This window comes from Corapipo altera, unplaced genomic scaffold (assembly GCF_003945725.1).
Source record: "Corapipo altera isolate COAL_440 unplaced genomic scaffold, ASM394572v1 78, whole genome shotgun sequence".
Lineage (NCBI taxonomy): Eukaryota > Metazoa > Chordata > Aves > Passeriformes > Pipridae > Corapipo > Corapipo altera.
In genome coordinates this window covers 7,216,393-7,244,031 of record NW_020884904.1, presented here as the reverse complement: position 1 = coordinate 7,244,031, position 27,639 = coordinate 7,216,393, and the positions used below count along the sequence as shown (strand labels likewise).

At 40.9% G+C, this 27,639-nt stretch overlaps 1 protein-coding gene across 7 annotated transcripts in view; it reads right to left on the bottom strand.

Annotated features, from left to right (window-relative positions):
- Positions 1-27,639, bottom strand: part of OSBPL5 (oxysterol binding protein like 5) — a 178,260-nt gene that overhangs the window by 24,250 nt on the left and 126,371 nt on the right. For all 7 annotated transcript variants that reach the window (XM_027651033.1, XM_027651029.1, XM_027651030.1 and 4 more), the window contains 5 exons: positions 21,783-21,863; positions 21,035-21,136; positions 19,161-19,364; positions 13,253-13,337; positions 4,202-4,373 (listed from right to left, as the gene is read on the bottom strand). In XM_027651033.1, coding sequence (XP_027506834.1) covers positions 4,202-4,373; positions 13,253-13,337; positions 19,161-19,364; positions 21,035-21,136; positions 21,783-21,863 — 644 coding nt within the window. The remainder of the gene's footprint in view (positions 1-4,201; positions 4,374-13,252; positions 13,338-19,160; positions 19,365-21,034; positions 21,137-21,782; positions 21,864-27,639) is intronic.

The window sequence follows — 27,639 nt, the reverse complement described above, 5'->3', positions numbered from 1 at the left end:
TGCTGAGCTTCTCAGCTTGTTCTTCCTCTGAAAATTTCTTACTCAAGTTCTCATGCAAAATTGCACTCAGAGCAATAAAAAAAGGTTTCCTATACAAGGGGTTTCAGATGATCTAAACAGGCCCTGGATATTTGTAACTTCCTGTAGTCCTTTTCCCTCTCAAAGCAAGATTTCTTTCCTCAGTACACAGGAATGTTCTGTCAAGCTTGAAGTCTCTCTATGATGGGCCTTTTCTCTGCCCATTCTGGGCTTGTTCCAATTTTTATTAGAGATGAATGCTGAAAGTTCCCATCCCTTGGTCTTCTTCTCTTTCTTTTTCTTTTTCTTTTTTTTTTTTTTTTCTTTTTAAGATAATTAGGCATTGCTAGGTAGAGCCAGATTAACTTAAAAAACCCCACAAAAAACAACAGAAGAATCAGAACACAGAACTGGCATCAGCTTTTCAGAAGATCTCATCTTCCAACTATGCACTGAAATAAGTTCATGATTTTTAACTGCCAAGCAAGCCACACTGCAACAGTTACAGTTTAGTTTCTGGAGGAGCTCAGTTGCTAGAGTTCTTTTGAAAGCGTCATCTACAGCTTTCTGTGCCTTTAAAAAATCTTTCTTTTCATTCCATTTGTAACTGTAGGGATGTCTGCATATAGGGCTATGTGTGTATATGTATATACAAACCACGAGGTTTTTTAATTTACAGTTGTACTGTATAGTAAAACTAAGATCATAAATCACAGAGTCAATGATCACCACTAATAATTTGCTATTAGACATTTCATATATTCATCATTCTAGTGCCAGGATGTTACTTCTCTATTTTAGCTAGCAACCAGCAAATATAATGACTGATAACCAAATACACTAGATGCACAGATTATGCATACATTAGTTTGAGATAATAAAGGAGAAAAAAAGATGAGGTGAGAGCTGTCTAGGGAGATTATCCCATGATTCCTCACCACAGCTACTTCCTGGATGGTAGGTTCAGGAAGTTATTAGTTGCTGATCATTTAAATACCTAATTTATTTCTTATTTTTATAATGATCAGCTAAATATGTGAGTTTTGCCTGTGGTTGCTTTGCTCCCTTTACCTAGTGAAAGTTTTCTCCATGGGATAAAAATTCTTGAAAAATAGCGCATTACAAGGCTTTTGGTTCATGGCTGAGAAGTAGCCCTTGTTTCTATCTCACATTTGTAAGAAGAGCAAGTGTTTTTCTCAATTGTTGCACATTTGAGAAATATTTGAAGTTTCAGTGGAATAAGTGATTATTTTCTGTTTCCTCTGACCTCCCTATTATTTTTCAAGGATTTCAGATTTAGTCCAAGTGGGAAATAAATTCACATGAAAGTTCACTCAGCTGTGGACTGATTACCCACCAGCCACAAACAAGGCAAGACTTAACACATCCAGAGCAAAGGAGCCGCTCTGGGGAACCAAAGGGAAAACAGATGCTCCTCATTCTCAGGAACACATATGAAATGTTGGAGTGGAGCCAGGCTATTCTATTCCTCCAAACAGAATTATCACTGAATACGTATGATATCCTAAAAACAAAAGCCACATCATGAGCTTGAAATAAAATCAGTGTAAAGACTTCCCAGGGGCTTCCAATGGGATTTGAATCAGACTGTAAAAGCTGGGAGGGAATAACTATGCTAAAAGTCAGCACTGGATTTCCACCATGAATGTGAATAGCCTGAAATTCTTCACGACTAATTTACCATTTCAGCATATTGGAGTTGTCTTAAACCAGTGCTTTATTCCTTTAGTGGCATTCCTGGAAACATCAGTCACTGACCAGGACTTTTTTGGATTTGATACCACTCTTCTACACAAAGCAAAGAAAAAACTTAAGCTCCTATCAAACAAGTAACCAGCCAGATTCCTGGGGTTGCTGGAGATAAGACATGGAAGCCACAAGAAATACAACCTCATATTAAAAAGAAGAGTCCTTGGTGCCTAAAGGTCTCTCATCTAAAATCAACAATTTACACAGTACTTTAGACTTTGATTCACTTGCACTGTTCTCTCTCTCTCATTTTCATATGCTACTAAAGACATGGATTTTAAAATCACTGTATAATCTTGATTTGTTTCCCAGCAGGAAAGGAGCAAATCAGCCAGCAGACAAACGTAACTTTGGCTCAACAGAAAATGTGCCTTTGCCAGCTCCCAAGGGGGTTTTGTTCTCCCTATAATATCCATCATCTCCCCTTTCTTTTTCTGTTCTTGACAGAGTAGTTTGGCTAATTTGAAGATAGAGTTAAATGTAATTAACTGGCCCCCTAACAACAGCATGCCAATTTAATTGGTAAGATTCCCTGTAGGGAAAGTATTTAATTAGAATGATTGAATCCCTGTGAGGAAGTCACTGTCACTGGCAACCAAAAACCCTCTGCTCAGCACTTGCACGTCTTGGGTTTTGTGTTCTCCCTTATTTAAATGTTCTTTATTCCTCCAGGGATGAGAGCAAGTCAGCCCCCTATCCTGCAACCGTCAAACTCCCCTGGGCTTTGAGGACTGGGGAATCTGGGTACACATTCAAAACAGTGGTAGGACTCAGAAAAAAGAGTGTAGTGTCCAGACGACCAGATGCTGAACACCCGATTTGAACCAGACTCAGCTAAAATTTGAGCCTATCACAAAAATCTGATTCCACTTATGGGTACTCTGTCCTGCTGAAAACTCTGCCATGTGTGCTAGTATTGCTCAGACCCATAATTCAAGAGGGCTTTTAATGTTGAACTACTAAGAAGTGAAATAGAGGCACATTTAAGTGTCATTCACGCATCATATTTTGAAGAAATACTTTAATACAGTTTTAACTCTATCTTCTGCACTTCCTTATAGTAGCCATGGGTTTGCCTGAATGTTCTCAGTGCCACAGGCTCTATATTAATATTATGTGTATTTCTGTACACACATCCATCAGCTGAAAAATAAGTCCACTGCATTCCTGAATTCATTATCACAGCGAGCACAGAGATTCTCTCATACGCATAAAGAAATTAGAAAGTAAAGTATTAATGGAAGAAGCCCAAGAACAATGGAAGCATTTTTATAAATACCAGGGCACATGACCTGGTAACACATCAGATTTCCTTCTCTTCTCCCACTGCTCTTCAGTAAAGCTCTTCTTCACATTCTAACTAAAAACCCAAACAACAGGACTGGACAATACATGCTGGGAATACCAGAGCCTTTCAGGGCACAGGTCAGACCAAAATGCTGCCACTTTGGTCCCATGGGACCAGAGATACCTTCACACTCTGAACAGGACTGAGACCCCTGCTGTTATAACAGAGCCTAAGAAAACCACTTAAAGATGAGGTCCCACTGTGCAAGACTTTCATCTTTGCAGACTGCAAGAATTGCTACCCTGAAAACTGCGTAACCAATGGTGCATTGCTGTGAGCCTTAAAAATCAAATTTGAATCAGCAGAACTAGAAATAGACACTACCCCTCCCAGTTCCCACTCCAAAGGCCAAATGTCTATACCAGAAAGATTTTTGAAGTTGCTTATTCAGCTATAAGCAACAGAAAGGCCTGGGGGGTTTTAATGCCTACAGAGCTTTGATGTGGGTTGTTCCAAAATGCTGCAGTAACACCAGGAATATGAATAGAAAGGAGGCTTATATAAAAATTTATCTGATGCATCAAGGAAGAAATTGGACACCACTCAAAACCCCTGTAGAGAGAGAAAGTAATTATAAAAATAAGTATGCAGTGTGTGCACTCTGCTGACTACGACACAGTATTATTAGGAAAGAGAACACATTATTAAAAAATAGATCAGTCTCAGAGCCATATGTGCTAGCAACACACAGACATTGTTAGTAACTTGTCTGTGTAACTGCAGGTCTGCTCTAGCAGCTAGATTCTGCAATCTTTACTCAGGCAAGCCATTTTTCATGCCAGCATCTCCAGACACCATTTTGGCCCAAGCAGGGGACAGAAGAAAATTGGTTATTGTTTATGTACAAATGAACACAGCTGAGGTTCCCCCCGGTCTGTGTGCTCAAGCATTACGTGGCAACAAACCTCATACGCACCAAGCCCATATATTAGTGAGGAATGCAAGCAGCAGAATATACAGGCTGGTTTTTGAACAGGTTCCCTTAGTGGACTCTGGCTAGATTGTGCTAAAGTTTGAGCCATAAAACACTTCTCTGTGCACTAAGAAGTGACAGCCCCATCTTACTGGAAGAACTCCTGGTCTGACATAGCACTTGTGTGCAAGAGGTGGTTGATCCCTGCATGCGCAGAATCACTCGAGCAGTTCATTTCTCCATCCTTTCCCTGCTTGGAGGCACTGAGACGGAAGAGGCTGGAGCAACGAAGGGCAAGTTCCAAAGCATCCAGCCAGCATCGGCCTGTCAAAACAAAAATAATTATTTAAGCATAGGAGAGTAAGTAACACAATTCATGCATTGCTTCTCAAAAGCTTCTTGCCTGGGAGTAAAGCTCATTATAATTCAGGAGGCCACTGTGTACAGTACAGTCTTCCTATAAATAATCCCTAGGTTATCTTGCCAGAAATGGTGTGTTTTAGTGGGTGCATGAGTAATACATCTGCATTGGTAATACAGCAAGAAACTCATCCAACTTCCTCTTCTCTAATAACATCTCTTCTTCTAAGATATGAACTTGTTCATATCCTTTTGCCCCTTTCTGATTCAGTCTGAGATGCAGGAAATGTGTACTGGTATGGTGCTTTCAAACCCCCTAGCAACTCGTGTCCGCAAGTAATAGACCTCAAAAACATGTTCAGCATTTGCCATCCCCACCACACACACTACTCAATAGATTCTGAGCCACTGTGCTGTGCAGGAGTAATTCCTGCTTAGTCTGGGATCACTGAACTGCAGCCTGCTCAGGGGTCCCACACAGGGTGTAGTGCTGCAGTAACAACCATCCCGATCAAGATGCAGGATGGTCAATATTTGCCAGAGTGATTAAGACTAGAGAGAGCTGCTTGTCAGGCTGGTCATCTTCCTCTTTCTCTGCATTTTTTTTCCTTTCCTTCAATCTTTCTCTCTGCCTAGTCCATCAGATAATCTGAGTGGAACATCATTTTTTCTTATCACAAAATATCTTAACCTGAGGTGTTAAGCTTTAAGCATGGCACAGAGACAAGACAAACTGCAGTACCTATGCACAACCACACTGGATTTCCTTATGGCCTGCACAGGTCTCACAGACAGACAGCAAATGAAAAGCACGGGAATCCAAACTGACCCTCAGCTCTGTTTGCAATGATCCATACAAGACTACAAAGCTGTGTGTCAAAGCCTAACCACCACAGTGCTGGAGCTCCTGTATTCCTGGAAGTACCTGAAAATAGCCTGCTTCTATAGTACAGTCATTAATGAGGCCAGGACATCTGCAAATTGGCTGAACATTCGAGAACTGGAGTATCAAGGGAGTTATCCTCTAATTTCAAGCATGTAAAACAGAGCTCTTCATTACACTTCTCAGAATACATTTTGCAATAATTAGAAGTGTGCTTGAGAGGCAGTGAAGAAAACAAAAGGATTTTGCTCACTTTTGGCAAGTGCTACAAACAGGTTTTCCTTGGACCACATTCATTCCTAGATCCCATTTTGGAAATTTTTCCATTACATTCAATTCTATCACACAGCATCAAGCACATGCTGTTCTCTTGGGCAGAACTCCCACCAATTTCTATATGACCAAAACATGGCTTTATAAGAAGATCAATGAGAATCTAAAAAAATTCTAGAACATATGTATATAAAGACACATTTATACATTTGAGTGGCTTTCAGCACTTACTTTGACACAAAGCTGCACCAGAAAAATAAAAATACCTTAAATCTTTGAAGAATTGCACTTGAACATTTAGCCACAAACACTGCAGAGCCCATGACTTATTCTAATTTCATCCTATAAATTCCTTCAGCATCAGCTTCTGATTTAATAATAACATCACAAATAATGGTTAATAAAAGATTGAATGATGTTGGAACTGATTTCACACTATTTTGTATTTAACAAATATTCTTGCATTAAGGCTTTACATGCAGAGATTTATTCCCTTCTCACCTTGTGGAGGATTTGCATGGATAACCTATTAGAGCTAATGGCTGCACTGAGCACAAATTCCTGTTTCAGACTATTCCACACAAGAGAGCACCCTCCTACTCAGGCTCCCTGCCTTGACTTACCTCTGCCTTTACCTTTGCTTTTCTTTTCCAGCTCCATGAGTGAGGACTGCATTATTTGACATTTGGAAATGCTGCATATCTCAAGATATTTTTATATTCAGTGGGCTTGTAAAATCAGGTACTTTGACAGGTAGGTTGGTTTGTAGCAGCATGAGCCCTTTGGGGCAGTGGTGTCTCCTCAGTGCCCTGCAGTACCCATGTACACACATTATCTTAGCATGGTTGTGGCAAGGGTGACCCAAAGCCTCCCTCTGACATCTCCCTCGCTGTGCCCCTGCAGCCCAACCCTCCCCAGGGCTGTAGGCAGAGCAGGCCACACTGGCCACAGCCTCATGGGAAGCTCTTTTACCCCCACTGCCACAGGTGTTCACCAGTACTGACATGAGCTACAGGCTTGGTCAAAACTTTGGGGTTCACCATATCACCAGAGGAAATTTCTACACAATATATCTAGGGTTTTCATCTGTTTAGATAACTCCCTGGAAGGGGTTATGAGTAACTTGGATCTTTGTTGAAGCCTTATTCAAAGAGCCTAACTTAAAAAAAAAATTTGAAAATTAAATATTCATTTTAATAGTCCAAGGCAGATAGACAAAGCTTTAAAGGAACTCACTGTGCATCAGCAGTCAGCATTACTTGTACTCTGCAGAAAACAGAAATGGCATCAGTCTACACCCTTACTTTCATTCCTAACAGAAAATGAACTGAAGGGATGTACACCATCCCCAAGCTAAGAAATGGGTCTTCAGCCATCAGGTGGTGCTGTGAATCCAAACAAATATATGTCACTAACCCAAAGGTAAAATAAGGGTTACCTCACAGGTCTACTCACTCCCTCAGGAACTGCAGAAGGGGAGAAAAGTATGTGGTCACATAATTAAAGGCTGTCATCTACAGTCATGGCAGTCTGCATGAAGGCTACATGATTGCCTTAATTCTCACATATTCTAATTTTGAGTGGTTGACTCAAGTAGGATTTTTTTTATACAAGGTAATTAGATCAGAAAAGAATCCAAAATGTGGTTCCTTCAAACAGGAACAGCAGCCCAATAGGATGCATACAAAGGAAGTAAAAAAAATTTACAATAGTATTCTTTCAGAAGGTTTGAGGTGTTCAAAGCCTCAATGTAAAACATTGCAATTGATTATCAGCTATAATTTTTCACAAATCGTGGCTTAAAATGAGCATATGTTGAAATTCTGAAGGAAAACCCAAAAGCTTATTGTCAGCCTATGGCAGAATCTCCACGTAGGCTTTTAAGCTCTTCTTAAATCAAATTATATAGAATCACAGAATTGCTTACGTTGGAAAACACCTCTAAGACACAAAGTCCAACTGATAATGCAGCACTGTCAAGCCACCATTAACCCATGTCTCTAAATGCCACATCTATACATCTTTCAAATACCTCCAGGAATAGTGGCCCAGCCACTTCCCTGGACAGCCTGTTCCAGTGCTCATCCACTAAGCAGGTCACCTTGTCATGGCAGGAGATCAGGTTGGTCAAGCAGGACCTTCCTTTCACAAACGATGCTCCGGCTGGACCTGATCCCCTGGTTGTCCTGTATGTGCACTCAAGATTATCTGCTACGTTAATATCTTCACCCCAGTGATTACTTCTGGGCAATTTCTGCAGAGATCACGTTGTCTCCAAAACACCTGCATTACCTCCTTCTGCTTGGGAGCTGTGAACAGAGTGTTCCCTTTGAAACGTTATTTCTGAGCTTGACCCTTTCTTCATTGTATTTAGAGTATTTTTGTTACTGACTTAGGGGCAGACCTAGAGTAAGCTGTGGCTCTTACCTGGGCTGCAGAGGGGGAAGGATGAAAGAGGGAGAGAGTAAAATAGTCCATCTACACATAATACTCCCATGTATCTCACAAGGCACATAGAGGATTTACAAAGCTCAGCAATAGAAATCTTCCCTCCAAGCTAAGAGAATTCTCAGTGAGGGCAATAATGGGGAGAAATGACACCTCGCTGTCAAGTCCAGCTAGACAACTCTGCTTGACAGGCGGTACAAGGAGGACACTTCATATCACCCATCTCTCAGCACCTGAACAAGTCATATGGGTAGGTTGCCCAGTCCCCCTTTCTCAAAAGGAACAAAGGGGAGAGAGAGAGACTCTTTGACAAGGCTGTTCCTGGAGCACCAAAAGTGGATGTCCTAGCAGAGTGCTAGTGCTAGCTCCCATTCCTGCTCTGTTTTGTAGAAGCCTCTCTCCTTGCACCATTGGTTTCAACAGCCATTCAATATCCGTTCCCGCTCTAGTAAATGATGATCACAGCATTTGGCACGTGACAGAAGTCCCAGGAGAACAGGATGTCAGAGGAACACATGTGCATACCACTCATCTGTGCTCAACTGAAACACCCCCCCAACATACACCCCTGCCAAATTCCAGAGGAGTCTCCCCTGAGCATGCCTGTAACCCCTTTTCTCTGTTATATGTGTTTATAGTAAAATGGCAACAGTCATCAGTAACAATTTGAAAAAGGAAACTCTGAAAAATCAGTTAAACACAGTGGGGTTCCAAAGTTCCTTCCCTCTTGAAACGTTTGGGAAAACAAAAGCTAATAAAGGATGCATGTTGCTTTAACTTTGCAAAAACAAAGCTGAACATGCATCCCAAATATGTTTTGAAACCTTCCATATGCTTTCTGCAGTCCTTTTGGCTCAGCAGGCTGGAAAAGCACCTTGTTGTCCTTTGAGATGATTCCTGCAGTACAGCTGTGCAATTGGGAAACACTACAAGTCCTGCAGGACATTTCCCAGGTTGGCAGGGCACTGCTGGCATCATTCAGAAACCTGGAGGCTCACAGGCTGAACAGGAGCAGGCACATCTTTGTAACAACTCATTTTTCTCACAGACAAAAGGAACTACTAAAACCAAGTGACAAAACCCATTTCTTCTCCTTCTTGGAAAACTCCCCAATCAATCAAAACAACAGAAGGTGCTTATGCTGCTAACCTGAGTTTAGTTCAGGGAATGACTTGAGTCTGTCCTAGTCTTTGAATAGATATAAAATTACAATATCCCACAGGACAAAAAAAAAGACAGCATTGAAAATACTAAGCTATTCCATTTTGAAATTCTCTGCAGTCACCATCACTCACCCAGAACAACTCATAATCTGATGTGCCAAGTCTACCTGCCACATTTTGCAACAACTGGTCACAGAGGATGCAGCCAATGTTCTCTCAACACTCACCAGTAACAAAAACCCGCTCGAGATGGAATCACATTGTTGCACCACTGAAATCTGTCTGGGACTATACTTCTTTTCCATTGCATTCCTGTAGCTACAGAACACCTGCGATGAATCTCTTGCCAATTAAGACTTCAAAAGACTCACACTGAGTAACCATACATTCCTCCAGAGAGGCATCACTAAGGGAATATTATTCTTCTTGAATTATTAAAGTCATCCAGTTTTGGCCTCATGCCTCACACTTACAAGATAGATAATTTTAAAAATCAACCTGAAGTAGACTGTCACCTGGAAATGATGAATTCTTGCTCAAGTGCACACAAATCAGGAATTGTGAGGAAGAGGCTGATTTGGTTCAGTCAGTGAACATTAAGGTCATCATGTTCAGCTGACTGCTTATTTTGCTGTACCATTTGGGTGCCTGTGTGCATGATTTCTTGCACTTTGGCTGATACAAGGATGTGAGCTCTCAGTTAGCTGCAGGTGCAATGTACGCACTGAGATAATGAAGTCTGGTTGCAAATGGTTTTATTTTAAACTGCTGTGAAAGGTCTAAGGAATATGAAAGGCAGACATACAGGTAAAAAGGTAACTTCTATTTTTTCCAGAGCTGCCAGGATCCAGAGACATATTTCATCGTGAACTTGGTTTCAATTGCAATCTTGCTTCTGGTTCATTGCTTCTATGTGTGACCCTTATTTCAATAATCTAATTTCCTCTCTAGATCAGAGCATCAGTTCTGGAGGAAGGGCCAGTTCTGGAGGAAGGGCCTAGCAAAGAACAACAACACTGTGAGCCAGACCACGAGGAATTCCACACAACTCCATCCACATTAGGCAATGGAGACTACTCAAAGCATGCCTGAAAGAGTGGACAGATATAAGGAACAAAACGTAAGTGTGGTTTACAGTTCCACTGTTAAGCTTTTAACCCTTGGTAATCTGCCACTTTGAAGTCCCTCAGTAACCCCTCTGGTGGCAGTGTCTGTTGCAAAGTGGAGATCTGCACTGTGAAATTTAAGCAGGTGACTCAAAACGCACAGAAGTCTGGGGCATTGCTTAGGAGACCTCAGGGACAGCCCTAGAATGGTCTGGGCAGGAATTCTGGGGCAGATTTGAACTACTAATTCTAAGTCACTCCTCAGCATAAATCTGAAATGCATACACAGTCACCAGTTTGGAAAAAGCAGTTTTCTTTTTTGAAACTGGTAAGAAAGACGGACCCTGTGTTTGTACAGTTTGAGCCTTGCAGGCTGATATGACCTTCCAGATGTCTTTAAAACACATCACAAAGCAGACTGCTGCTGTGGTCTGTGAATGTGAAATCTACTGTAGCTGGGCAGTGGTTCGGCAGGCTGTCCAGAAGTCAGGATCTTAAATCCTACCAGCAGTCTGTCACAGATGGTATGGCAGAGGAAAAAAAAAGGGATTCTGAAACGCTGAGAGAAAAAGTAGGCCATGTAGCTGCTGATCATGAAATAGTTGCCTGGATAGCAGAACTGTACATCTAACATATGCTGTAACTCAATATTCCCCAGCAAGTCAAAGGCCTCCACAAGTTAGTTATATTTGCCAAATGCTTTGTGGTTCGTTTTCCACCACTGACATGGGAGACTGTGTTAAGAAGAACACAGTCAGGACACCTCCTCAGAGTTGCTGTAGATTCACACAACTTTGCATCTACAGAGGAAATGCAAACATATTACAAATACACACTAACATGACACAAGGGAAGAGATTCCATCTGCCCCACTTGTGTCAGCTGGCTTAGCTCATTCTACCTCAATCTTCCATCTCTCTTGACCATCTTCTAGGTTTGTCCACTGCATTAAAGAAATGAAACAAATTCAGGCACACCCTTCAGGAGCAGCCTCTTTACAACAGGTGTTGTAGCAGTCTACAACCATTACAGTGGTGTCTCCTGGGCTTACAATCAAACTGTATTAACTGCAAAGTATAAGCCTTAATTTGGTGCAGTTTATATAGAATTCTTTAAATGTAACAGTTGCTGCACCTCGTATCTTTGTCTGCACATGTTTTACATGACCTACTGACCTTAATACCATCTCCAAGTCACTCATCTCCAAGTGTGACACCCATGTGTTTGCCCATTTGTCAGCTCGTCTACCCCGCCCAGTGGAGTGGACACCCCTAAACTGCCCCCCCAAAGGCTAACTAACAAACAGAAGGAGCACAGCACAGTCACAGCACCAGGACAGCTCTTGTGTTTGGGAAGGAGATATTGTCTGCAGATTCATATCCTTCCCTTCCTGCAAAAGGTACAGCCACTTCTTATTGTTCACTGGCCTCAGCTGTGAAGTCAAATACTCTCACTCAGATGAAAATTGAACCATTTTTCATGCTAATATTTCTGATGCCATACAGTATCTTTTTTTTTTTTAAGTCAACTGCTAAATGGTCAGATCCCAAAGCCTCACTTCACATTGGCTGCAAAAGTCACCTCCCTAGTCTCAGAATCTATAAGGCATAAGGTGGGTGCTCCACACCTGTGCAGGTGGCTCTAGGGCATTGCTGTTCAAGAGCATATATTATTTCATCCTGAACCAAAGGCCCTAGTTACTTTCTATGTACACATTTAAGATATTTGATTGAGAGGTATCTCAGTTCCTCCTGCTTCCCTTGACCACATTAGCTCTCCATCTAACATTGAGAACAAAGTAAAGGAAAATCATGCTAAACCCTAAAGTAACTCTGTATTCATCTGCCTGGCCTCTGCATGCTTCCCAAGAATCTTGGCCAATATCTTGTTTTTCAAAATGTGTTCCAGTAACTCACTATTTTAAGCTCTTATGATACCAGAGACAGGTAATAATTCACTGGGCAGAAAACTTCCCACAGTCATTTTGATACTGAAAATTCTCATGTGCCAGATATGGTCCATTTTGTGCTTTTTCAGCACATGCTGTATGACCCAGAGAGAGAGATCACAACTAGAAAAGTCTTACCTCTGATGATCACTTGGGAGGTATTGCTAGCTTGAGAGCCTTTACAGGTGATGTTAGAACAAATCTAAAGCTATTCTACACCATGTAAGGAGCACATGGGATACATGAGCCCCCTTGGTGGGGTAGGTGAAAAATATCCATAAAATGAACAGCCTGGGTTAATTTGCTAGAAAAAAAAATTAGAGTAGTCTGAAGGTCAAATGGAATGAGAACATGTTTTTAATCTTCTTATCTACTTATAAATCACTGATATTTTAGGTCCACTAAAGTAATTTGTAGAGATTTTCACATAGCAAGCTGGCATGTCTGTTATATATTGACCTAAATTTACCTTCCATAATTTTGTGAATTCCAAGAATGGTATTTTAAATGTGGGCCGGTTTACCAGTATCTGGGCCTGTTACACTGTAAATCCTGGCACAACAAGTTTACAGGAAAATTCTGGTAGCTGAAAGACATCTATCAACAGTTCTTCAACATTTCTATGCCATTTTCCTCCAACAGATCCCTACCTACTGTAAGACGTAGGCAGATAACACACTGAAGTCTCTGCTGAACTGAGGAAACAGTTAAACCCCCCTCTCATCTAAATTTTGGGATCAACTCCCTTCACCCTTTAGTTTATACTGACTTAGTGTTTTTCCTCTCTTAGAAGCCTAGGTCCTTCTTCCATACACATGGACAGAAAGGTGGTTGTTCAGGGAGGGAAATGAAATGCGCCTGTAGTCTGCTTGATCTACTCCAACCACTGATAAGTAGCAGCATCTCAGGCTGGGTGAGTCGCCCTTTTTCCCTTTACACACCAATTTTTTTGCATCAACATATTTTTTTTAACTAGCAGAAAGTATGCAATCTGGAGAAAGCAAATGAAACCCAAAACTTACCATCTGATTCGGAGGCTGCTCTGAAAATCAAGTAGCTGCTGGGAAGAGGCTGAGTGATTGAACCAACATTTTCTCCCTTTGGCCCCTGGAAATGAACACAGACACAAAGATGTAAGGCACAGAAGCTGCAATGGACTCTTCAATGTCTTTCTACCCTTCCCAGGCAGAGTGTGCATGATTGTGATAGGAAAGAAAGAAGGAGAAGATGGAGTAATTTAGAAAGGCTCACTAGTAATCATGACACTGCTGCTGCAGCTCCAAGGCAGTAATGAGCTCCTATGTAAATGGGGCTTGGTTTAACCTACGCTCAGCCCAAAACCTGTTCATTCAGATCTTCAGAAATGGAAGGATTTTGTTGCTGTCACTTCAGACAAAAACAGTCAAATATTTCCTATTAGTCATCTTTGTGCAAAACCTGAATGGCCCATGTGCACGTCTTACAAGCTCCATGAGGTGCACATGGACTCACAATGAAACACCTCTCAGGCACCACCACAAAAGCAGCAGAGCCACACCTTGTGCTGCAAGTGCCTTGAGCAGAGAGGCAACAGCAGCTTTTCTGGAAGGAAACAAAGGGAAAACTCGACCTGAAAACCTGTCTGTGGGAAAGGTGGAGACAGGCAGAACCTCAGACTGAGGACCAGGGGTCTCCCAGCACAGGCATGTGCTGTGGGGTTGCAGTCCTTCACCTCTCAATCCTGAGCCTTTGAGAACCCTTATTCTATAGTGCCTGGGGTGACGGCCACCTCAGGCTTTGCATGTTTATGTTGCTTTTAGTTTAGAAGCTGTGGCAAAAGAAAACAGTGTCTTGTAAACATCCTGCCACCATCCTTTCAGCAGGACCCTCCAGAAATGATGCCCAGGGAGGCAGAGTCCACCTTGGATTAGGCACTTCCAATGGAGCCACAGGCTCCCATCTTGATCTCCTCTCTGTTTTCTCTGCTTTTGAACTACAGAAGCTGCTAAGAAAAAGCAATTCTGGTACCCAGTGAGCACAGCTTCATCCTCTACATGGTATGGACTTTGCATCATAACCTGTCTGAAATAAACAGGGATCCCTCCTCTTCCACTGCATTTCCAAAGTTACCCAGCCTCCTCCAGTTCCTTCTCTTCCTCACTTTGTAACAAAAACCACAAAAGCAGGTCCTTCTTCAAATATGCAGACATGATGTCAGAAAGAAAAGCAGAGCAGAAAGCATCACCAATACTCGCATGCCCACTGTGACAACGGCAGGGTGGAACAAGCAGTTTTCTTCAGGATGCTCCAATACAGATCTCCTTGAGTTTCTAGAAAATACCACACAATGCTGAAAATCTGTAGGCAGATTTCTGCAGTTTGAGTATGACTCTTCTCCCTAACATGGGCCTTTATAGGATCCAATCCTATCCCTTGAAAGAAGGATTTCTCCCTGGCATTAGTTTATAAGCCCAGAAATGAAAACTGCTTCTGTACACAAGTGCTTCATAGTTAAATGGTGCTTTTAACTGGATTTTTGTTTTCAAGTTATACTCAGAAAACCAAAATTTGGAAAGAATGAGGAATGCAAGCATCAGAAAAGCATAAAATTGTATGTGAGTGTATGCCACAAAGATGAAGTGCTGAGAAGACAGCAGTCTCCAGTCAAGCTTCTTGCCTTCACATCTACGGGGTTCCTCTGCTGCCAGGAGAAACTGGGATCCTCATTATTCACTTCATTTTTCCCCTCCCCTCTCCCACAGGAGGTTCACAAAATTAAGACTGTTTAAAGGCTTAATAGTCAGGACTGGCAAGGTTGAGATTTGATTAGTAAACCAGAGCAGAGCAGCTTAAGACATTACTAGTGACATTAATGCAATCAGGCATCATTCCCCATGGCATTTTTCCTTTCAGTGGCTTGCAGCTGAGCAGGGTGTTTGAGAACTGTTGATAACACCATTAATTGTGTTTTCAGTGCAGAGGTTGATATTTGCTCTATCTGAGGAAAAAACCCACAACCAAACAGTACATATACAGAGAAACAATATCAAAAAAAAGGGGTAGATGGGAAAGAGGGGATAGCACATGGGAAGGAGGGGATAACACAAGATTTTAAGAGACATTGAGGCATGTGGATAAACTCAAGAACCAGCCAGGTCACTCTGTCAAGGAAACATGCAACAGTGAGGCTTGTTCATATATGGAGGTGGCCATTTCCCACAGAAAGCAAAGAAAAGAGAGGAGGCCATAAAAATAAAGTCAACATTTGGACCGCGTAAATGATGTTCTGTATCTGCACAGCAGAGATAATGATGCTGTGTTCCAGCCTATGAGTATCATGTCTATTTAGAGCCCAAGACCTCCAAGACAATGACCACCTCTCAGCAAAAGTGAGCGTTATCCCTGCTGCATCAGGACACAGAGCTAAGCTGCAGCCCCTAGGCAGTACAACTAAGAAAGGATAACCTTCATCTCATTACTGTCTTTACATTTGATTTGAGAGTCAGAAGGCATTATCAAATAAGGGGGTGACTAGGCTTTGAAAAATTGAGTGGACTGACAGTTTTAGATAGTATGACAAGACATCTTGGAGAGCTATAAATCAAAGCTTAAAAAAGAGGGAAAAATCTCATTAACAGTATTGTGGATAACTGTAAGGATGAAGATGAAACTGTATTCTAGAATGGAATAAACAACTGCAAAAGCAGAGGCACAAGCCCATTACTAGGACTTTTTCTTTAAAGGAATGACTCGAATTTCTTTAAAATCAACAAAATGAAAATTATATATATTCCCAGATGCAGTGGGTCTGACCCCTACCTACTTAATGCTCTAAATAAATGTCAGAACAAGCTGCAGATAACGAAAGCCTTTCCACACCACGCTGTTCAGCCAACTTCTGAGCAAGCTCAAAGGGAAACAAGACCTATTCCAGGACATTTTTTTGGGACAGCCAGGCAAACCCTGCAAGCTGATAGCCCTACATTCCCTCTGCGAAGCAAGAGGACAGACACCCACATAGGTTGGCATTCCCCAGTCTCCTGCAGTCATGTCTCTTCCCAGGAGCAGCGTGGGATCACACTGCCCTCACACAACAAACAAAGTGCCTCTGCAGCAGCATTTGGAACATGTGGGGGAACCTTTTCTTACTGCTGCTTACACTGCTGGCTGATTTTGAGACCTTGGTGGTTTTGGCCTTGGATTTACAAAGGCCTGGGCAGAGCAAATAGATAAAAGGTCTAATTCATTTGCACTGCAAAGGAGTTTCAGGATAAAACTCTCAAAAAGCCAGGGAAGTGGTGTAGAATAAAGAACCTGTTCCCTGAGCAATACGCTTCTAAGAGCTCTAGACCCCAGAGAACTTCACAGGAAAACAGTACCCTGGTGCATGTATTTAGCTTTCAGCTATAAGCAATGGCCTTACATTTCACCTTGAAAGGCAGACCAAAATCTCACCCCACTCTAACCGAAGTTAAATGCCTGCACATCAAATTTACTTAGCTAGCACTACCATAAAGTCCTATGGCAGTGTCTGAACCAGTCATCTGTTCCAGGGCTGAACTCTGTAGTTAGATCCAAACATACGCTGGGCAGCCAGGCCAACATGTACAAAGGTGTTCAATAATAACCACAAGTTAGCTGCAAGTCCCCTGATGCAAGTCAAAGTTGGACCATCAACTCTAGTCTGGGCAATCCCTGAAAATTTCACAAGCCATTTTGGGCAAAAGTGAAAGTTGTTGATCCATATTTTTCTATTATCTATTATTTGTCTATACATATGTTTCTGTTGTGATGGACAGTAACTTGGGCTTTTTGCTTAAGCTTAGGCTAATCTATGTTTCACAAAAAATAGACCTTCTTTGCATAGTTATACACAACCAATTTAGATCAGACAATTCTCCTCCAGTTGCTTTAAAAGGAGGGTGTGAAATGACATAAAATGAAACTATTTTTGGCAGTTTCAGCCTTAAACTGTTATCAGAGTGCAGACAGCTTCTTTCACATCAAGAAATTCACTGGTGAGTTTCTTCTTGATGCATATTTTGGTGTTTACCTCATGGCTGAAAGCATCTATCACAGACAACAACCCAGGCTGAACTCAGGCTTCAAGGAATTTCCTAGTATGCAGCTCAAATGTAGCTCTCTAAATATGTCTCAAGAGCCTTAGAATATTAGTTTGACTCTAAAATTTAAACCTCTTTAGACTTCCTCTAGTACACAAACATTTTCAGAGATATACTCCCTTCACATTTAACATACTAATTCCTATTTCTATCATGTATTTTCTCAAGAGACACAAGAATTAGGTAAACATACACACACTCAAATACATATAAATGGTGATAAAAACTGCTTTCTTTTGGATGCTTTATATCAAGGGCAGGGCATTCTAGCACAACACCTAAGATCTGTCAGCAATACTACTTTTCAGTACCTGACTGCACTTTTGATTATGTTTTTTTCCTATCTCTCCTGACTGTACTTCTCAGAAGAATTCACTTGACCTGTCAAATCACAAGGAATGCTTTTATTGACAGACAGTAAATGATCAACAACATTCTTGGGTGAAGGCTCTGAATTAAAAAAGCATCAAAACTCAAAACTGAATAAGAAGCAAGGTAGCAAAGAAACCCTTGGGACTTTAAGCAAAAACAATGTGTCTAGGCACAAATCAGAGCTGAGCTGCTGACAGAAATCAGCAGCTCTTATCCCTGGTTGTTGAGGTTAATTTTAATTCTCTCCTCCTACCTTATTAAAAATCAAAAGACTTTTTATAGTGATTGTATAGCTGTGTTTAAAACTGTTCAATTAATTGCACTGATGAGCAGAAGGGCATCTGCTTGATCTGCTCTCACAGGGCTTCCCTGTTTTGTTAGAACTTCTGATGCCAGTGACAAGCGTCTTCATTGCTCTCCCATGAGTCTTTCCAAGCACATTTACTCTGCTCACCACCTTGCAGCAAGGCACAAGCTTGTAATGCTTTATTTACATTCATGATGTCTCCCAGAGAAATTGTGTCTGCAATAACTCTGCCAAGTCACTGTTTTTAACAGGGAAACAAGAGTTCAAGAACATTTAAGTTTTGTCTTCAGGGCATCCAATAGATGTGGCTCTCAGCACCTCTCAGGAGGTACTGGGATCTTCCTCTTTGCTCACAGGCATTAGATAATTTTTTTTCTTTTTTTGTCTATTCTTAAAGGGAAGAAGAAAAATAAATGCAGCTCTTTAAAATTTGCAGGGAATTATTTTAAGAAGTGTGAAAAACTATTCATCATTTGCATTACAGGGAGATCCAGAGGTCACTGCAGGAGCTACTGAATGTACAGGAAGAGATTGTCTCAGCCTGAAAAATAACTAAAAGTGAAGGGGAGAAAACCTTGCTATTTCCATTTCAAAGACGAGACAATAAAGGCAACATATCCAAAGTTACTCTTTTGTGGAACAGTCAAGGCTTGTGCAGACCACCGAGTTTCAAGTTCATTGCAAACAAATCCAAACCTCAGAGGCATTAGAAAAAAAAAAAAAGTCAAATTATCAACCTGATTTTTTGTCACTTTGCCAGTCCTCTTCTAGTGTTGTGCAAAGCACTTGGTGCTTTGTGTGTCCGAGTTTTGGGTAATTTAGTTAATTGGGTCTATTCCTCAATTCCTTTTAAAGACGTAGGCCATGGTTTGATAAAACTTCTAGGGATTGATATTTTTTTCCTGAACTAGCACATTTCCCATTTCCTCAGTCTATGCATGCATCCATACACCAAGAATGACAAATCTCTGGAACTAGTCACAAGGACTATGTTCCTAAGATGTCATATAATGATCAAGCTTCGGTGTCTTCAATCTTTTTAAGCAGTCAGTTGCTAACAGCAACCGAATAACTGCAAATCTAGATAACATTAGTGCTCAGAAACTTTAGTGACCAAGCAGCGGTTGTTCAACTCATCAGGTTTGTTACCTTTACAGCCCAGATTGATTGATCCAAAGGATGAAAAAGTTTAAAGCAGAAGCCATCCTTTTTGGAAGGTCTCTCGATCAGCTCACAAGAATGGAGCAAGATTGTCCCAACCCACTGCCCGATCTTTGGCGTCTTATAAATCAGCAGCACTCCTGGTTTCAGGACACACCACAGTTTGGTCCAGCTCTTCAGAGTCCCACGAATCTGGATAAAAAGCAGGGAGAGGACAAAAAGTTACACTTAGGTTGCTCCTTCAAAGAAAACCAGCGTTTATTCAGTATTTATACAGTACTTCCAGTATGTTCATTCCAAGGCCACGCCACTACACACGTCCTAAGGAAAATACACTGTGTTATCTGAGCAGTCCTAGGGATCTCATAGCAAAACCACAGACCTTGCAAACCCGAATATCAGAATCTAGTTTTCATATTTTTATTACTGGCTTAGTGTTCTTCATATTTTTATTACTACCTTAGTGTTAGCAGCTTGATTAATTTTTTAGGCAATCAGCACTGCTGGCCCATGTGAGAGTGATCTGTTAATAATCACAGAGGACATGTCAATTAGAACATTGCATATAAAAATGTTATAGCTAGTCTAACTTGACTTATAAGTCATTTTAATAGTGTTCTGCAGAACACAGCTATTAATGGGTTTTGTCAAATACCCCATTTTTAAAAGTACCGTCTCCAGCTGATTTACTTCTCTGTCAAGCTCAGTGCAGTTCTCTCTTGTATAAAAGACATTAAATCTGATAGAGTGTATTACAGATAACATCTTTAAGAATGGAGAAGCTTCTCAGTAAGGTTAGATCTTGCCTAAGGTCTTCTTGCTTTCAATGTACATAGGCCAAAACTCAAGTCTTATGTCAGCATTCTGTTTTTGTGGCCCAGCACTATATGTTGCTCACCAGAAAATTCCAGCTACAGCAAACATGCAACAAGTATCTTGTATTTTAAAAAAATCTCAATATTTATCCATCATTAACAGTAAACACTATGGAAACACTCTTTTGCCAATCTAATTTCTCAAATAAACTATAAGCATGTCACTTTTCCGGCCTCTAATACTGATCGTAGAACAATGTTGGAGGGTTTTCACATTAGTCAAATGCAATTGTATTGTTTCACAGAATCACAGAATGAACTAGGTTGGAAAAGACCTCTGAGATCATCGAGTCCAACCCATGACCTAAGACCACCTTGTCACCTTTGGAAGTTAAGTTTTGCCAACAGAAAAGGGGCAACCAATTCACCATTATTTGAGAAGACTAAATGGCCCCAAAGGAAGAGAAAAGCAGTGCTCAGAGGTAACATCTCTCAATGTCAATCCAAATCTACTTTGCCACATACGAAGTTTCAGGACTTCAATGAGGAGCTGTCACTACTTGAGCCTGTGCACAAGAAGAAATTACAGTTGCCATCAGGTCCAACACATTTCGTTCTGTGCCATGACAACATAAAATCCAACTGTCAATAGGACAAGCTGTATCTGCCCAGGCTGTTTCCTGTACTCCCTGTTCAGTACAAAACCACATCTATGGGAAGAGGCCAACAGACACTTTCAGAGAGGAACAAAGAAAGAAACATCATCACTTCCATTTGTACTCTGCACTTTTTGAGACCTTGTTGCTGTTTAAGGACATGGAACAGATGGATTGAGTCAGGTTAAGATGGAAGGTAAATATTCCACATAGTTCCACTTTTATAGCAGTTATTTAAGTACAGCTTTACAGCAACTCAGAATTATTTCAACTCAAAATTATTCAGTCTTCCTTCACTCAAAAAAGTGCTTCTGCATAAGTGTCAGACACATCAGCTACTCCTCACTTCTTTTTCCCTACAGCTTGAGAAGCAACGGTTTGTATTAAATACCTTCAGCCAGTCTGCTGTGATCACTACACTGGGATCCTTCAGAGCACTGAAGAGTTGTTTGGTAGCTCTTTTCTTCTCCTGTCTGTAATTTTTTTTCTGTACCTGGTTGAGAACAGAGAAAATATAGCTGCTGTAATGACAGCCTTTTTGGAGGAGGAAGGAACATAATGCATTAAGGACAGCTATGTATAGCACAGCTAGAACTTGACCCAGCACAGGTTCCCCAGAAATGAGCACAAGGAAGAACAAAAACAGGCATTCTCTTTGCCCCTGAAGTTTCACTAAACATAACCTAGTTTGTCTTTTCTTTAGGGGGAATGGAAAGAGGCTGAATACCCAGTCCTCCTCACCCTCAAATTCAAGATATTAAATCTCATTTCACTCAAACCAAATTATTTATATTTAGGTTTGGTAGACAAGCAAGTGTTTGAGCTATAATTTGCTCAGATTGCCTAGGCAAACCCCTCCTAACAAAACTAGCGAAGGATTACAATCCTCTTGAGGTGCTAATGGCTCTGGAACATACAGACATAGTGAAATAATTACACTGATCTGTTCTGCTTTCAGTATATAATCTAATCCTGTATATAGAGCCTGTAAATGCCCTTGGCCTATAATGACTCCTAGAAGATTCAGAGGCTTCTCTGGGTCTTGGGAAATGGCTCCAAGTAGTTCCAGTGGTTTGGAAGGTACTATTTGTTTTGTAAAAGGAAGTCAGCTGAGGCTGACTTGGCTGTTTTGCACATACCTTCAGTGTTTCCTTCTTCATGAATTTGGCCGTGGGAGACACACACTCTTTGTCAGATCCATTGCAAAGCTTATATTCAATCTAAAAAAAGGGGGGGAGAGAAAATAGGAATGTGTTAACATGAAGATGTTTAAGTTATGTTTTAATAAGAGTTGTTTATATCTTTCAGGAGCTGATTGCAGATTTCAGCACTAAGCAGGTGCACAAAATGCATACCTGCAGTGCAGTCCAAACTCCCTTCTTATACTCATATCTGGCTGGAAAATTCCCCACCAAATTTTCTTGATATTTCTCCCATGCAGTCATTAATTTTGGTAAAAAGAAAAACAACAAACAAAAAGCAACAAACACAAAACCCCTTAAAAAACTCCATCCGATAAAACAAAAAAAAACCCAATAAAATCAAAGCAAAACAAAAACTTATTCCTATCTTTGAAAACTACTCATCTCGTCTCAGATCTGAAAGCATTTCAATTACTGGAATAAAAACTATGGGGAATCTGTTATAGATCTTTCAGAACTAGACTTGATACTGTTACCCCAGCTGAAATGTCCAGAAACATGAGTGGGCAAGAAATTACTTAATAATGTTACAGATAATACAGGAAATCACCATCATCTTGGCCTTGCAAAGCAAGGCACAAAATATATACAGTCACTTCAAATCATGTTTGATACTGTCAGGGCTGTTTAAATTCACTCTCAGAGGCTACTGATCTCATCACTGTGTTGACATGCTGAAAAAATGCTTTACTTCTGTTAGACATAATCACAATATTACTGTTACCAAAATAAAATACACTTAGAAAGTACAGCTCTCTGCAGTTCAGCTCACAACAAAGACCCCCACTTGGACAGGTATTGTCAGCAAGTTGTCGAAAACCTAGGGAGGGTCAGAGGTGTGAGAATTATGGTACACTCTGGATTCTGCTACTTTTTATGTGACCTTGGGGAAGTTACTTTCTTCCTCTGTACCTCTCTTCCTTCCAGCCTTTCATGTGTCTGATGCATTCAGACTGTGATCTTTTGGGTCAGGCACTGTCTCTCCAACTTACGTATGACAGTTTTATAAAAAAAGTTCAGCCCTTGGACACCTTGATTTAATGAGTATGACACAAAAATGAGCTGCACTAAGGAAAAAATGTATCAAATATACTTCCTACTTATAAAATTACTGCTATGATGTGAAACAAACCCACTGGGCTCTCACACTCTCTCTCCTTTATGTCATGAGTTGATGTGATAATTTTACAGTGCCTTTGTTTCAAGAGACCCACTTTCTTTTTCCCTCCCAGTGACACAGAAACCTCTCAGGCTACTACAGCCACAAACTATGCTGAATGTTAGTGTGAGCAGGAAAATATTTAATGACAGCCAGATCAGTCCTTTTCACATGACTCAGAAAAAAACCACACAAATGCATGACCAGATCACAGCAAACAGGCCGTCAGCTGTGCTTGGGAGACTGTGGCAGGAGCAGAAATGGGAGACAAGGGAGCACACTCAACTGAGCAAAACCGGTAGATGATGCAGGATTAGAAATTACGGGCTGAAGGTGCCGTTTGCAACAGAGCCACAGTCACTGTAGAACCTGTTACTTGTCCTCACATACCCTTGTAGTAGTTTTTCACTAAAAACAGAACTACATGTAATACTTAAGAATAGAGAAATGAAAACTTCATGATGGTGCATAAAGACCAGTGAAGTCCCTGATTGGACTGTTTAGTTTAGAAGTCAACTTGGTTCCACCCAAAGAAAATGCCACCTCTTGGGCTCCTGAAAACTATTCAGTATTTGCCATTTTTGTTTTCACACTAAGCTGAGCCTGCCTCATCTGCCTGCAATGCAACCTCTGATGCATATTTTGTATTTCTGTGCTTGAGACTTCATGGTAAGAACACAATATTTATGGTGGGGACCTCTGCACAGATATGACATCTGAGCAGAGACTTGTGCCCACAAGGTCTTTGTCACATTTCAAAGGGCAGTAGTAGGCATTTGGGAGATATGCTATAAGCCTTTCTTTATGAAGAAACATTTCCAAGTGCTTAAATGTCTCTGAGCAAGAATCCATTCGAATTATTAGGAGATTATGCTTTCGTGATTTGAGACGTGTCCTCTGAAACCAATCAGAAGAATTCTCCCCCTTTCTCCCAATTACCAGGAAGAATGTCCTGTCCTTGAGCCAACTGTTTATTAGCAATTTCACTCCCTCTGGCCTGAGAGATCAGACACAGAGAGAAACACCGCGTACTATTCCTCATTAGCCAGTGTGAGAGGCAGAAAAAGGACAGATGTTCCCAAGATTCTAGGAAATACTGCTCAGGTGTCTGCAAAGCATCAGGATACAAAGAATGCTTTTTGTTCAACTAAAAAAAACAAACTACAGTCCTTTGTTGTCCAGACAATTACACCTTAGCACTTATATAAAGAATAAAATTTTGCCCCTTAAGCTCATTTAGCTTGGGGAAATTTACTTGCAGATGAATTCAGAAAGGCTTCCAAAAACCACTGCAAACCTGAACCCTAATCCACTGCTCATGGGGAACCAGCACTGACACAGACAGAGGTGCTTTCACTGCTCTACCAGCCCCACCTGCCTCCTCCTTGAAGTCACTCTGGGTCATGCTAAAAATAGAGTTAAACAACCACAAGACTTCAAACCTGGGGTGTTCACAGAGACAGACATTGATTCTGACTCTTTGGGAGAGCTGACTCATAGGTCCATGACGAAGAACACCGTGTGCCCAGCACCAGCCAATACTGCTATGCCTGTCATAAAACCACAGCACACAACAGCTGATGAAGGGATAATCTCCCCTTACACCAACACAGCCTTTAGGAGCTCAATAAATACAGTGAAACTTGTCTGAAACCACAACAAACTGGTCCTTCTCTTGGTTAAAGAAGCTGGATGAGCAGCCAAGGGGGCTGCTGTAGTGGGCTCCTGAACTACTGTGCTGCTTCCTTCAGGCATTTCCTCCCCCATGTTTGGGCTACACCTGGACGTGCTGAATCTGCACACCTTGCCTGTAAAGGGAAACACGGCCACAGGGATGGTGCACACTAAGACAGGCTTAAGAATGCATGAGAAAGAAGCAGTAGTGTAGGTCCTTCACTGCCTGCATAGGAATTTCTAGGCACAGGAAAATAAATATCTGTGCTGCTATGTCCCAAAACCTGTGATGTACCTACCAGCTGGGTGATGAATACCACAACTCCCCGAGATGGTCGCAAAATGCTTTATGAAGAGAGAGAAAATATTACTATAACCAAGTTTTAACTAGGAGCTGTGGACAAGCTTCCAGATGTGCCTGACCTGGAACTTTTGACACTGTTCCCCAGTTACTTTTTAACTGATTGCTTCTCCCTCCTGATTTTGCCTCTTGTTATGCTTATGAGAATGCATCATCACATATTCTAAACAGCAGTGTGCTGGCAGGTGATCTCCAGGTTTACAGAGTGAAAAGCATTGCATTTCTGGGTTTAAAGTTCCTTTTTTTCCCAGGAAAGGTGGGATCTAAGCCCCCAGGACAACATAACATAGGCCTCCATGCTGCTGACAGTAACGATAGCTCCTTTAGGTTTAACCTGCTAAGTGACTTGAAGAAATATGATTTCATGTTTTTACATTAATCTGTCTTAATAATTTTGATTGGACTTTGTGGTACGTATAAGATTCAATAAATTTGGGCCATCAGCTCTAAAGATTCCCTAGACACAGCAAGGTCTAAGGCGCATCAAGAGCATTTAATGATGTCTTTCTACTACCCCGCCATTCTCAGCCAGGCAGAAAACTAAGAGAAGCCATTTGTCATCACAGCAAGTCTTTCAAGGGTGCTAGGGTAACACTTGTGCAGGATATCAGAATCTGGCTCTCTCTCTGTGCAGCAACATGAACAATATTCACCAGATATGAGACTTCTTACAGTGGGAAGGTTAGAAATTGGTGTCCTTTTTAAAGGAAGCCACTGGAGTATTCTAATAAGAAAGCAATAGGTATGTTTCCATATACAGGTTCTCATAAGGAGGGAAGACTGTTAATGTGCCAAAAACTTTAACCAGAGCTTACGGCAGCACTTGCTGGGGTAGGAAACTGTTGTCCCTTTTCAGTTCTCTAACCAAATCGGTCCTTTCCAGGACTGAGTGATGACCTTGCTAGCTAACAGTGGCTTGTACTGTATGTTTCTGTTCCTTTCCATCTCAGTCATGGAGCTCTGCAGCTTCACTGCTGACTGTTAGCAGTCATCACAATAGCCTCACACTTCTGCCAGACTTTGTAAGAGAGCATACAGAGTCCTCACAATAGGGCTGTTCTAATCCAGTGTCTTTTGGGTGACTTCATTTCTAAGAGGAATCAAATCATTTCACAGAAAAACAGTCTGTGATCAACTCTGACGTGGCGGATGCCAGCCCATCAGCATGCCATCCGTGCTCTGGATAACAGCAAGAGGAATATCCTGTTATTTAGTGCAAGCAATCCTTGCTGCACAATAGACAGAATTATTCCAAATCAGAAACATTTACATAAAGTCATTCTCAAGCTGTGCTCTGCATATTAACAGCAGTGACAGCTTAGAAGCTGCCCTTTTGTATTCTTTGCATCCAAGTGAGAGAAAGACAAGACCAGATGGGAATTTGAAGGCAGAGCAAAAGTAGCTGAGGTCGTAAGTTATGCTTCACTAAAGCTATAGGAGACATGCCCTTGGTCACATGTAATTTCTCCAGTATCTTTTCCACATATAATCACTAAAAAACTTGATCAGACAAAAAATTTAAAAAAAAATCAAACAAAAGCTCCTGACATAGTATAAAAACTATGGAAAAGCTGCATTTATTAGCTTCATTAGAAGTGAGAAACTCCTTGTTACTGATGTGAATACTCACATATATCTCAACCAAATTTAAGCAATTTTGGTTTCAATTTATTATAGGCAGTTCTTTTAAAAAACTTTTTACTTTTGTTGTGAATTAACAGCTCATCCAAAGCACAGTAGAATCAGCGAAACAATTCTTACTGGCAAACAAGCTTTGCTTTAGGAAAGATTACCCTTCAATTGATATGCCTTTTTATAGCAAGCTGAATAATCTTCATCTAAAACTTTCCAGTCTGAAATAAAAGAAAACAAAAACACAAAAATCCCTCTTATTTCAACAATGTTACAAAGATATGGTAACTGTGTTTACAACTCTGAAATAGCACAATGATTAGCACAAACTGAGAAGCCTGAACAAATAAACAGTTGACATGACAGCAACATCTGGGGAAAGTCACTGGTGAAATTCAGCTATCCAAGCAACTCCAAATATCAAGTTATACTACTGCTTAGTTAAATGCTTTGCTCCACTGCATTGAATTATAGTAAATAAAGAACAAGTCACAGACCTCACAGGATTTCTATTTGATCATTTAGATGTGCCCTGCTTGGGAAGATCATTCTGCAAGTTCAGAATATTTAAAGAACATCTGAGCCGAGATAGGAAGTTGCACACTGAGAAAAATGCTGTTTGATATATTACAGATACAGTGCCACACAGAAAGCTGAAGCAAAGTTTTGGTTTCCCCTTCAGCTTTAGGTACATCTTTTGTTCCTAGGTTGAGCTTAAACAAAGAAAGTAAGCAATGAAAAACAACTGGACCCGCGGTTTAATGTAAGTTTTGCTAAATTGTTTAGTAAATCATTTCAATTTCAGCACCTCCTTTTACTCTCATCTTCTCCATCAGAAACACTAGAATAAGGAATAATGATCACATAACCCAAGGACATGATAGGACTGCTTGTGGCCTACCCAAAACTATCAACTTTGAGACTTCATTTCTGCAAACAGTTACTGCTGTCTAAATTCACCTCTGTGA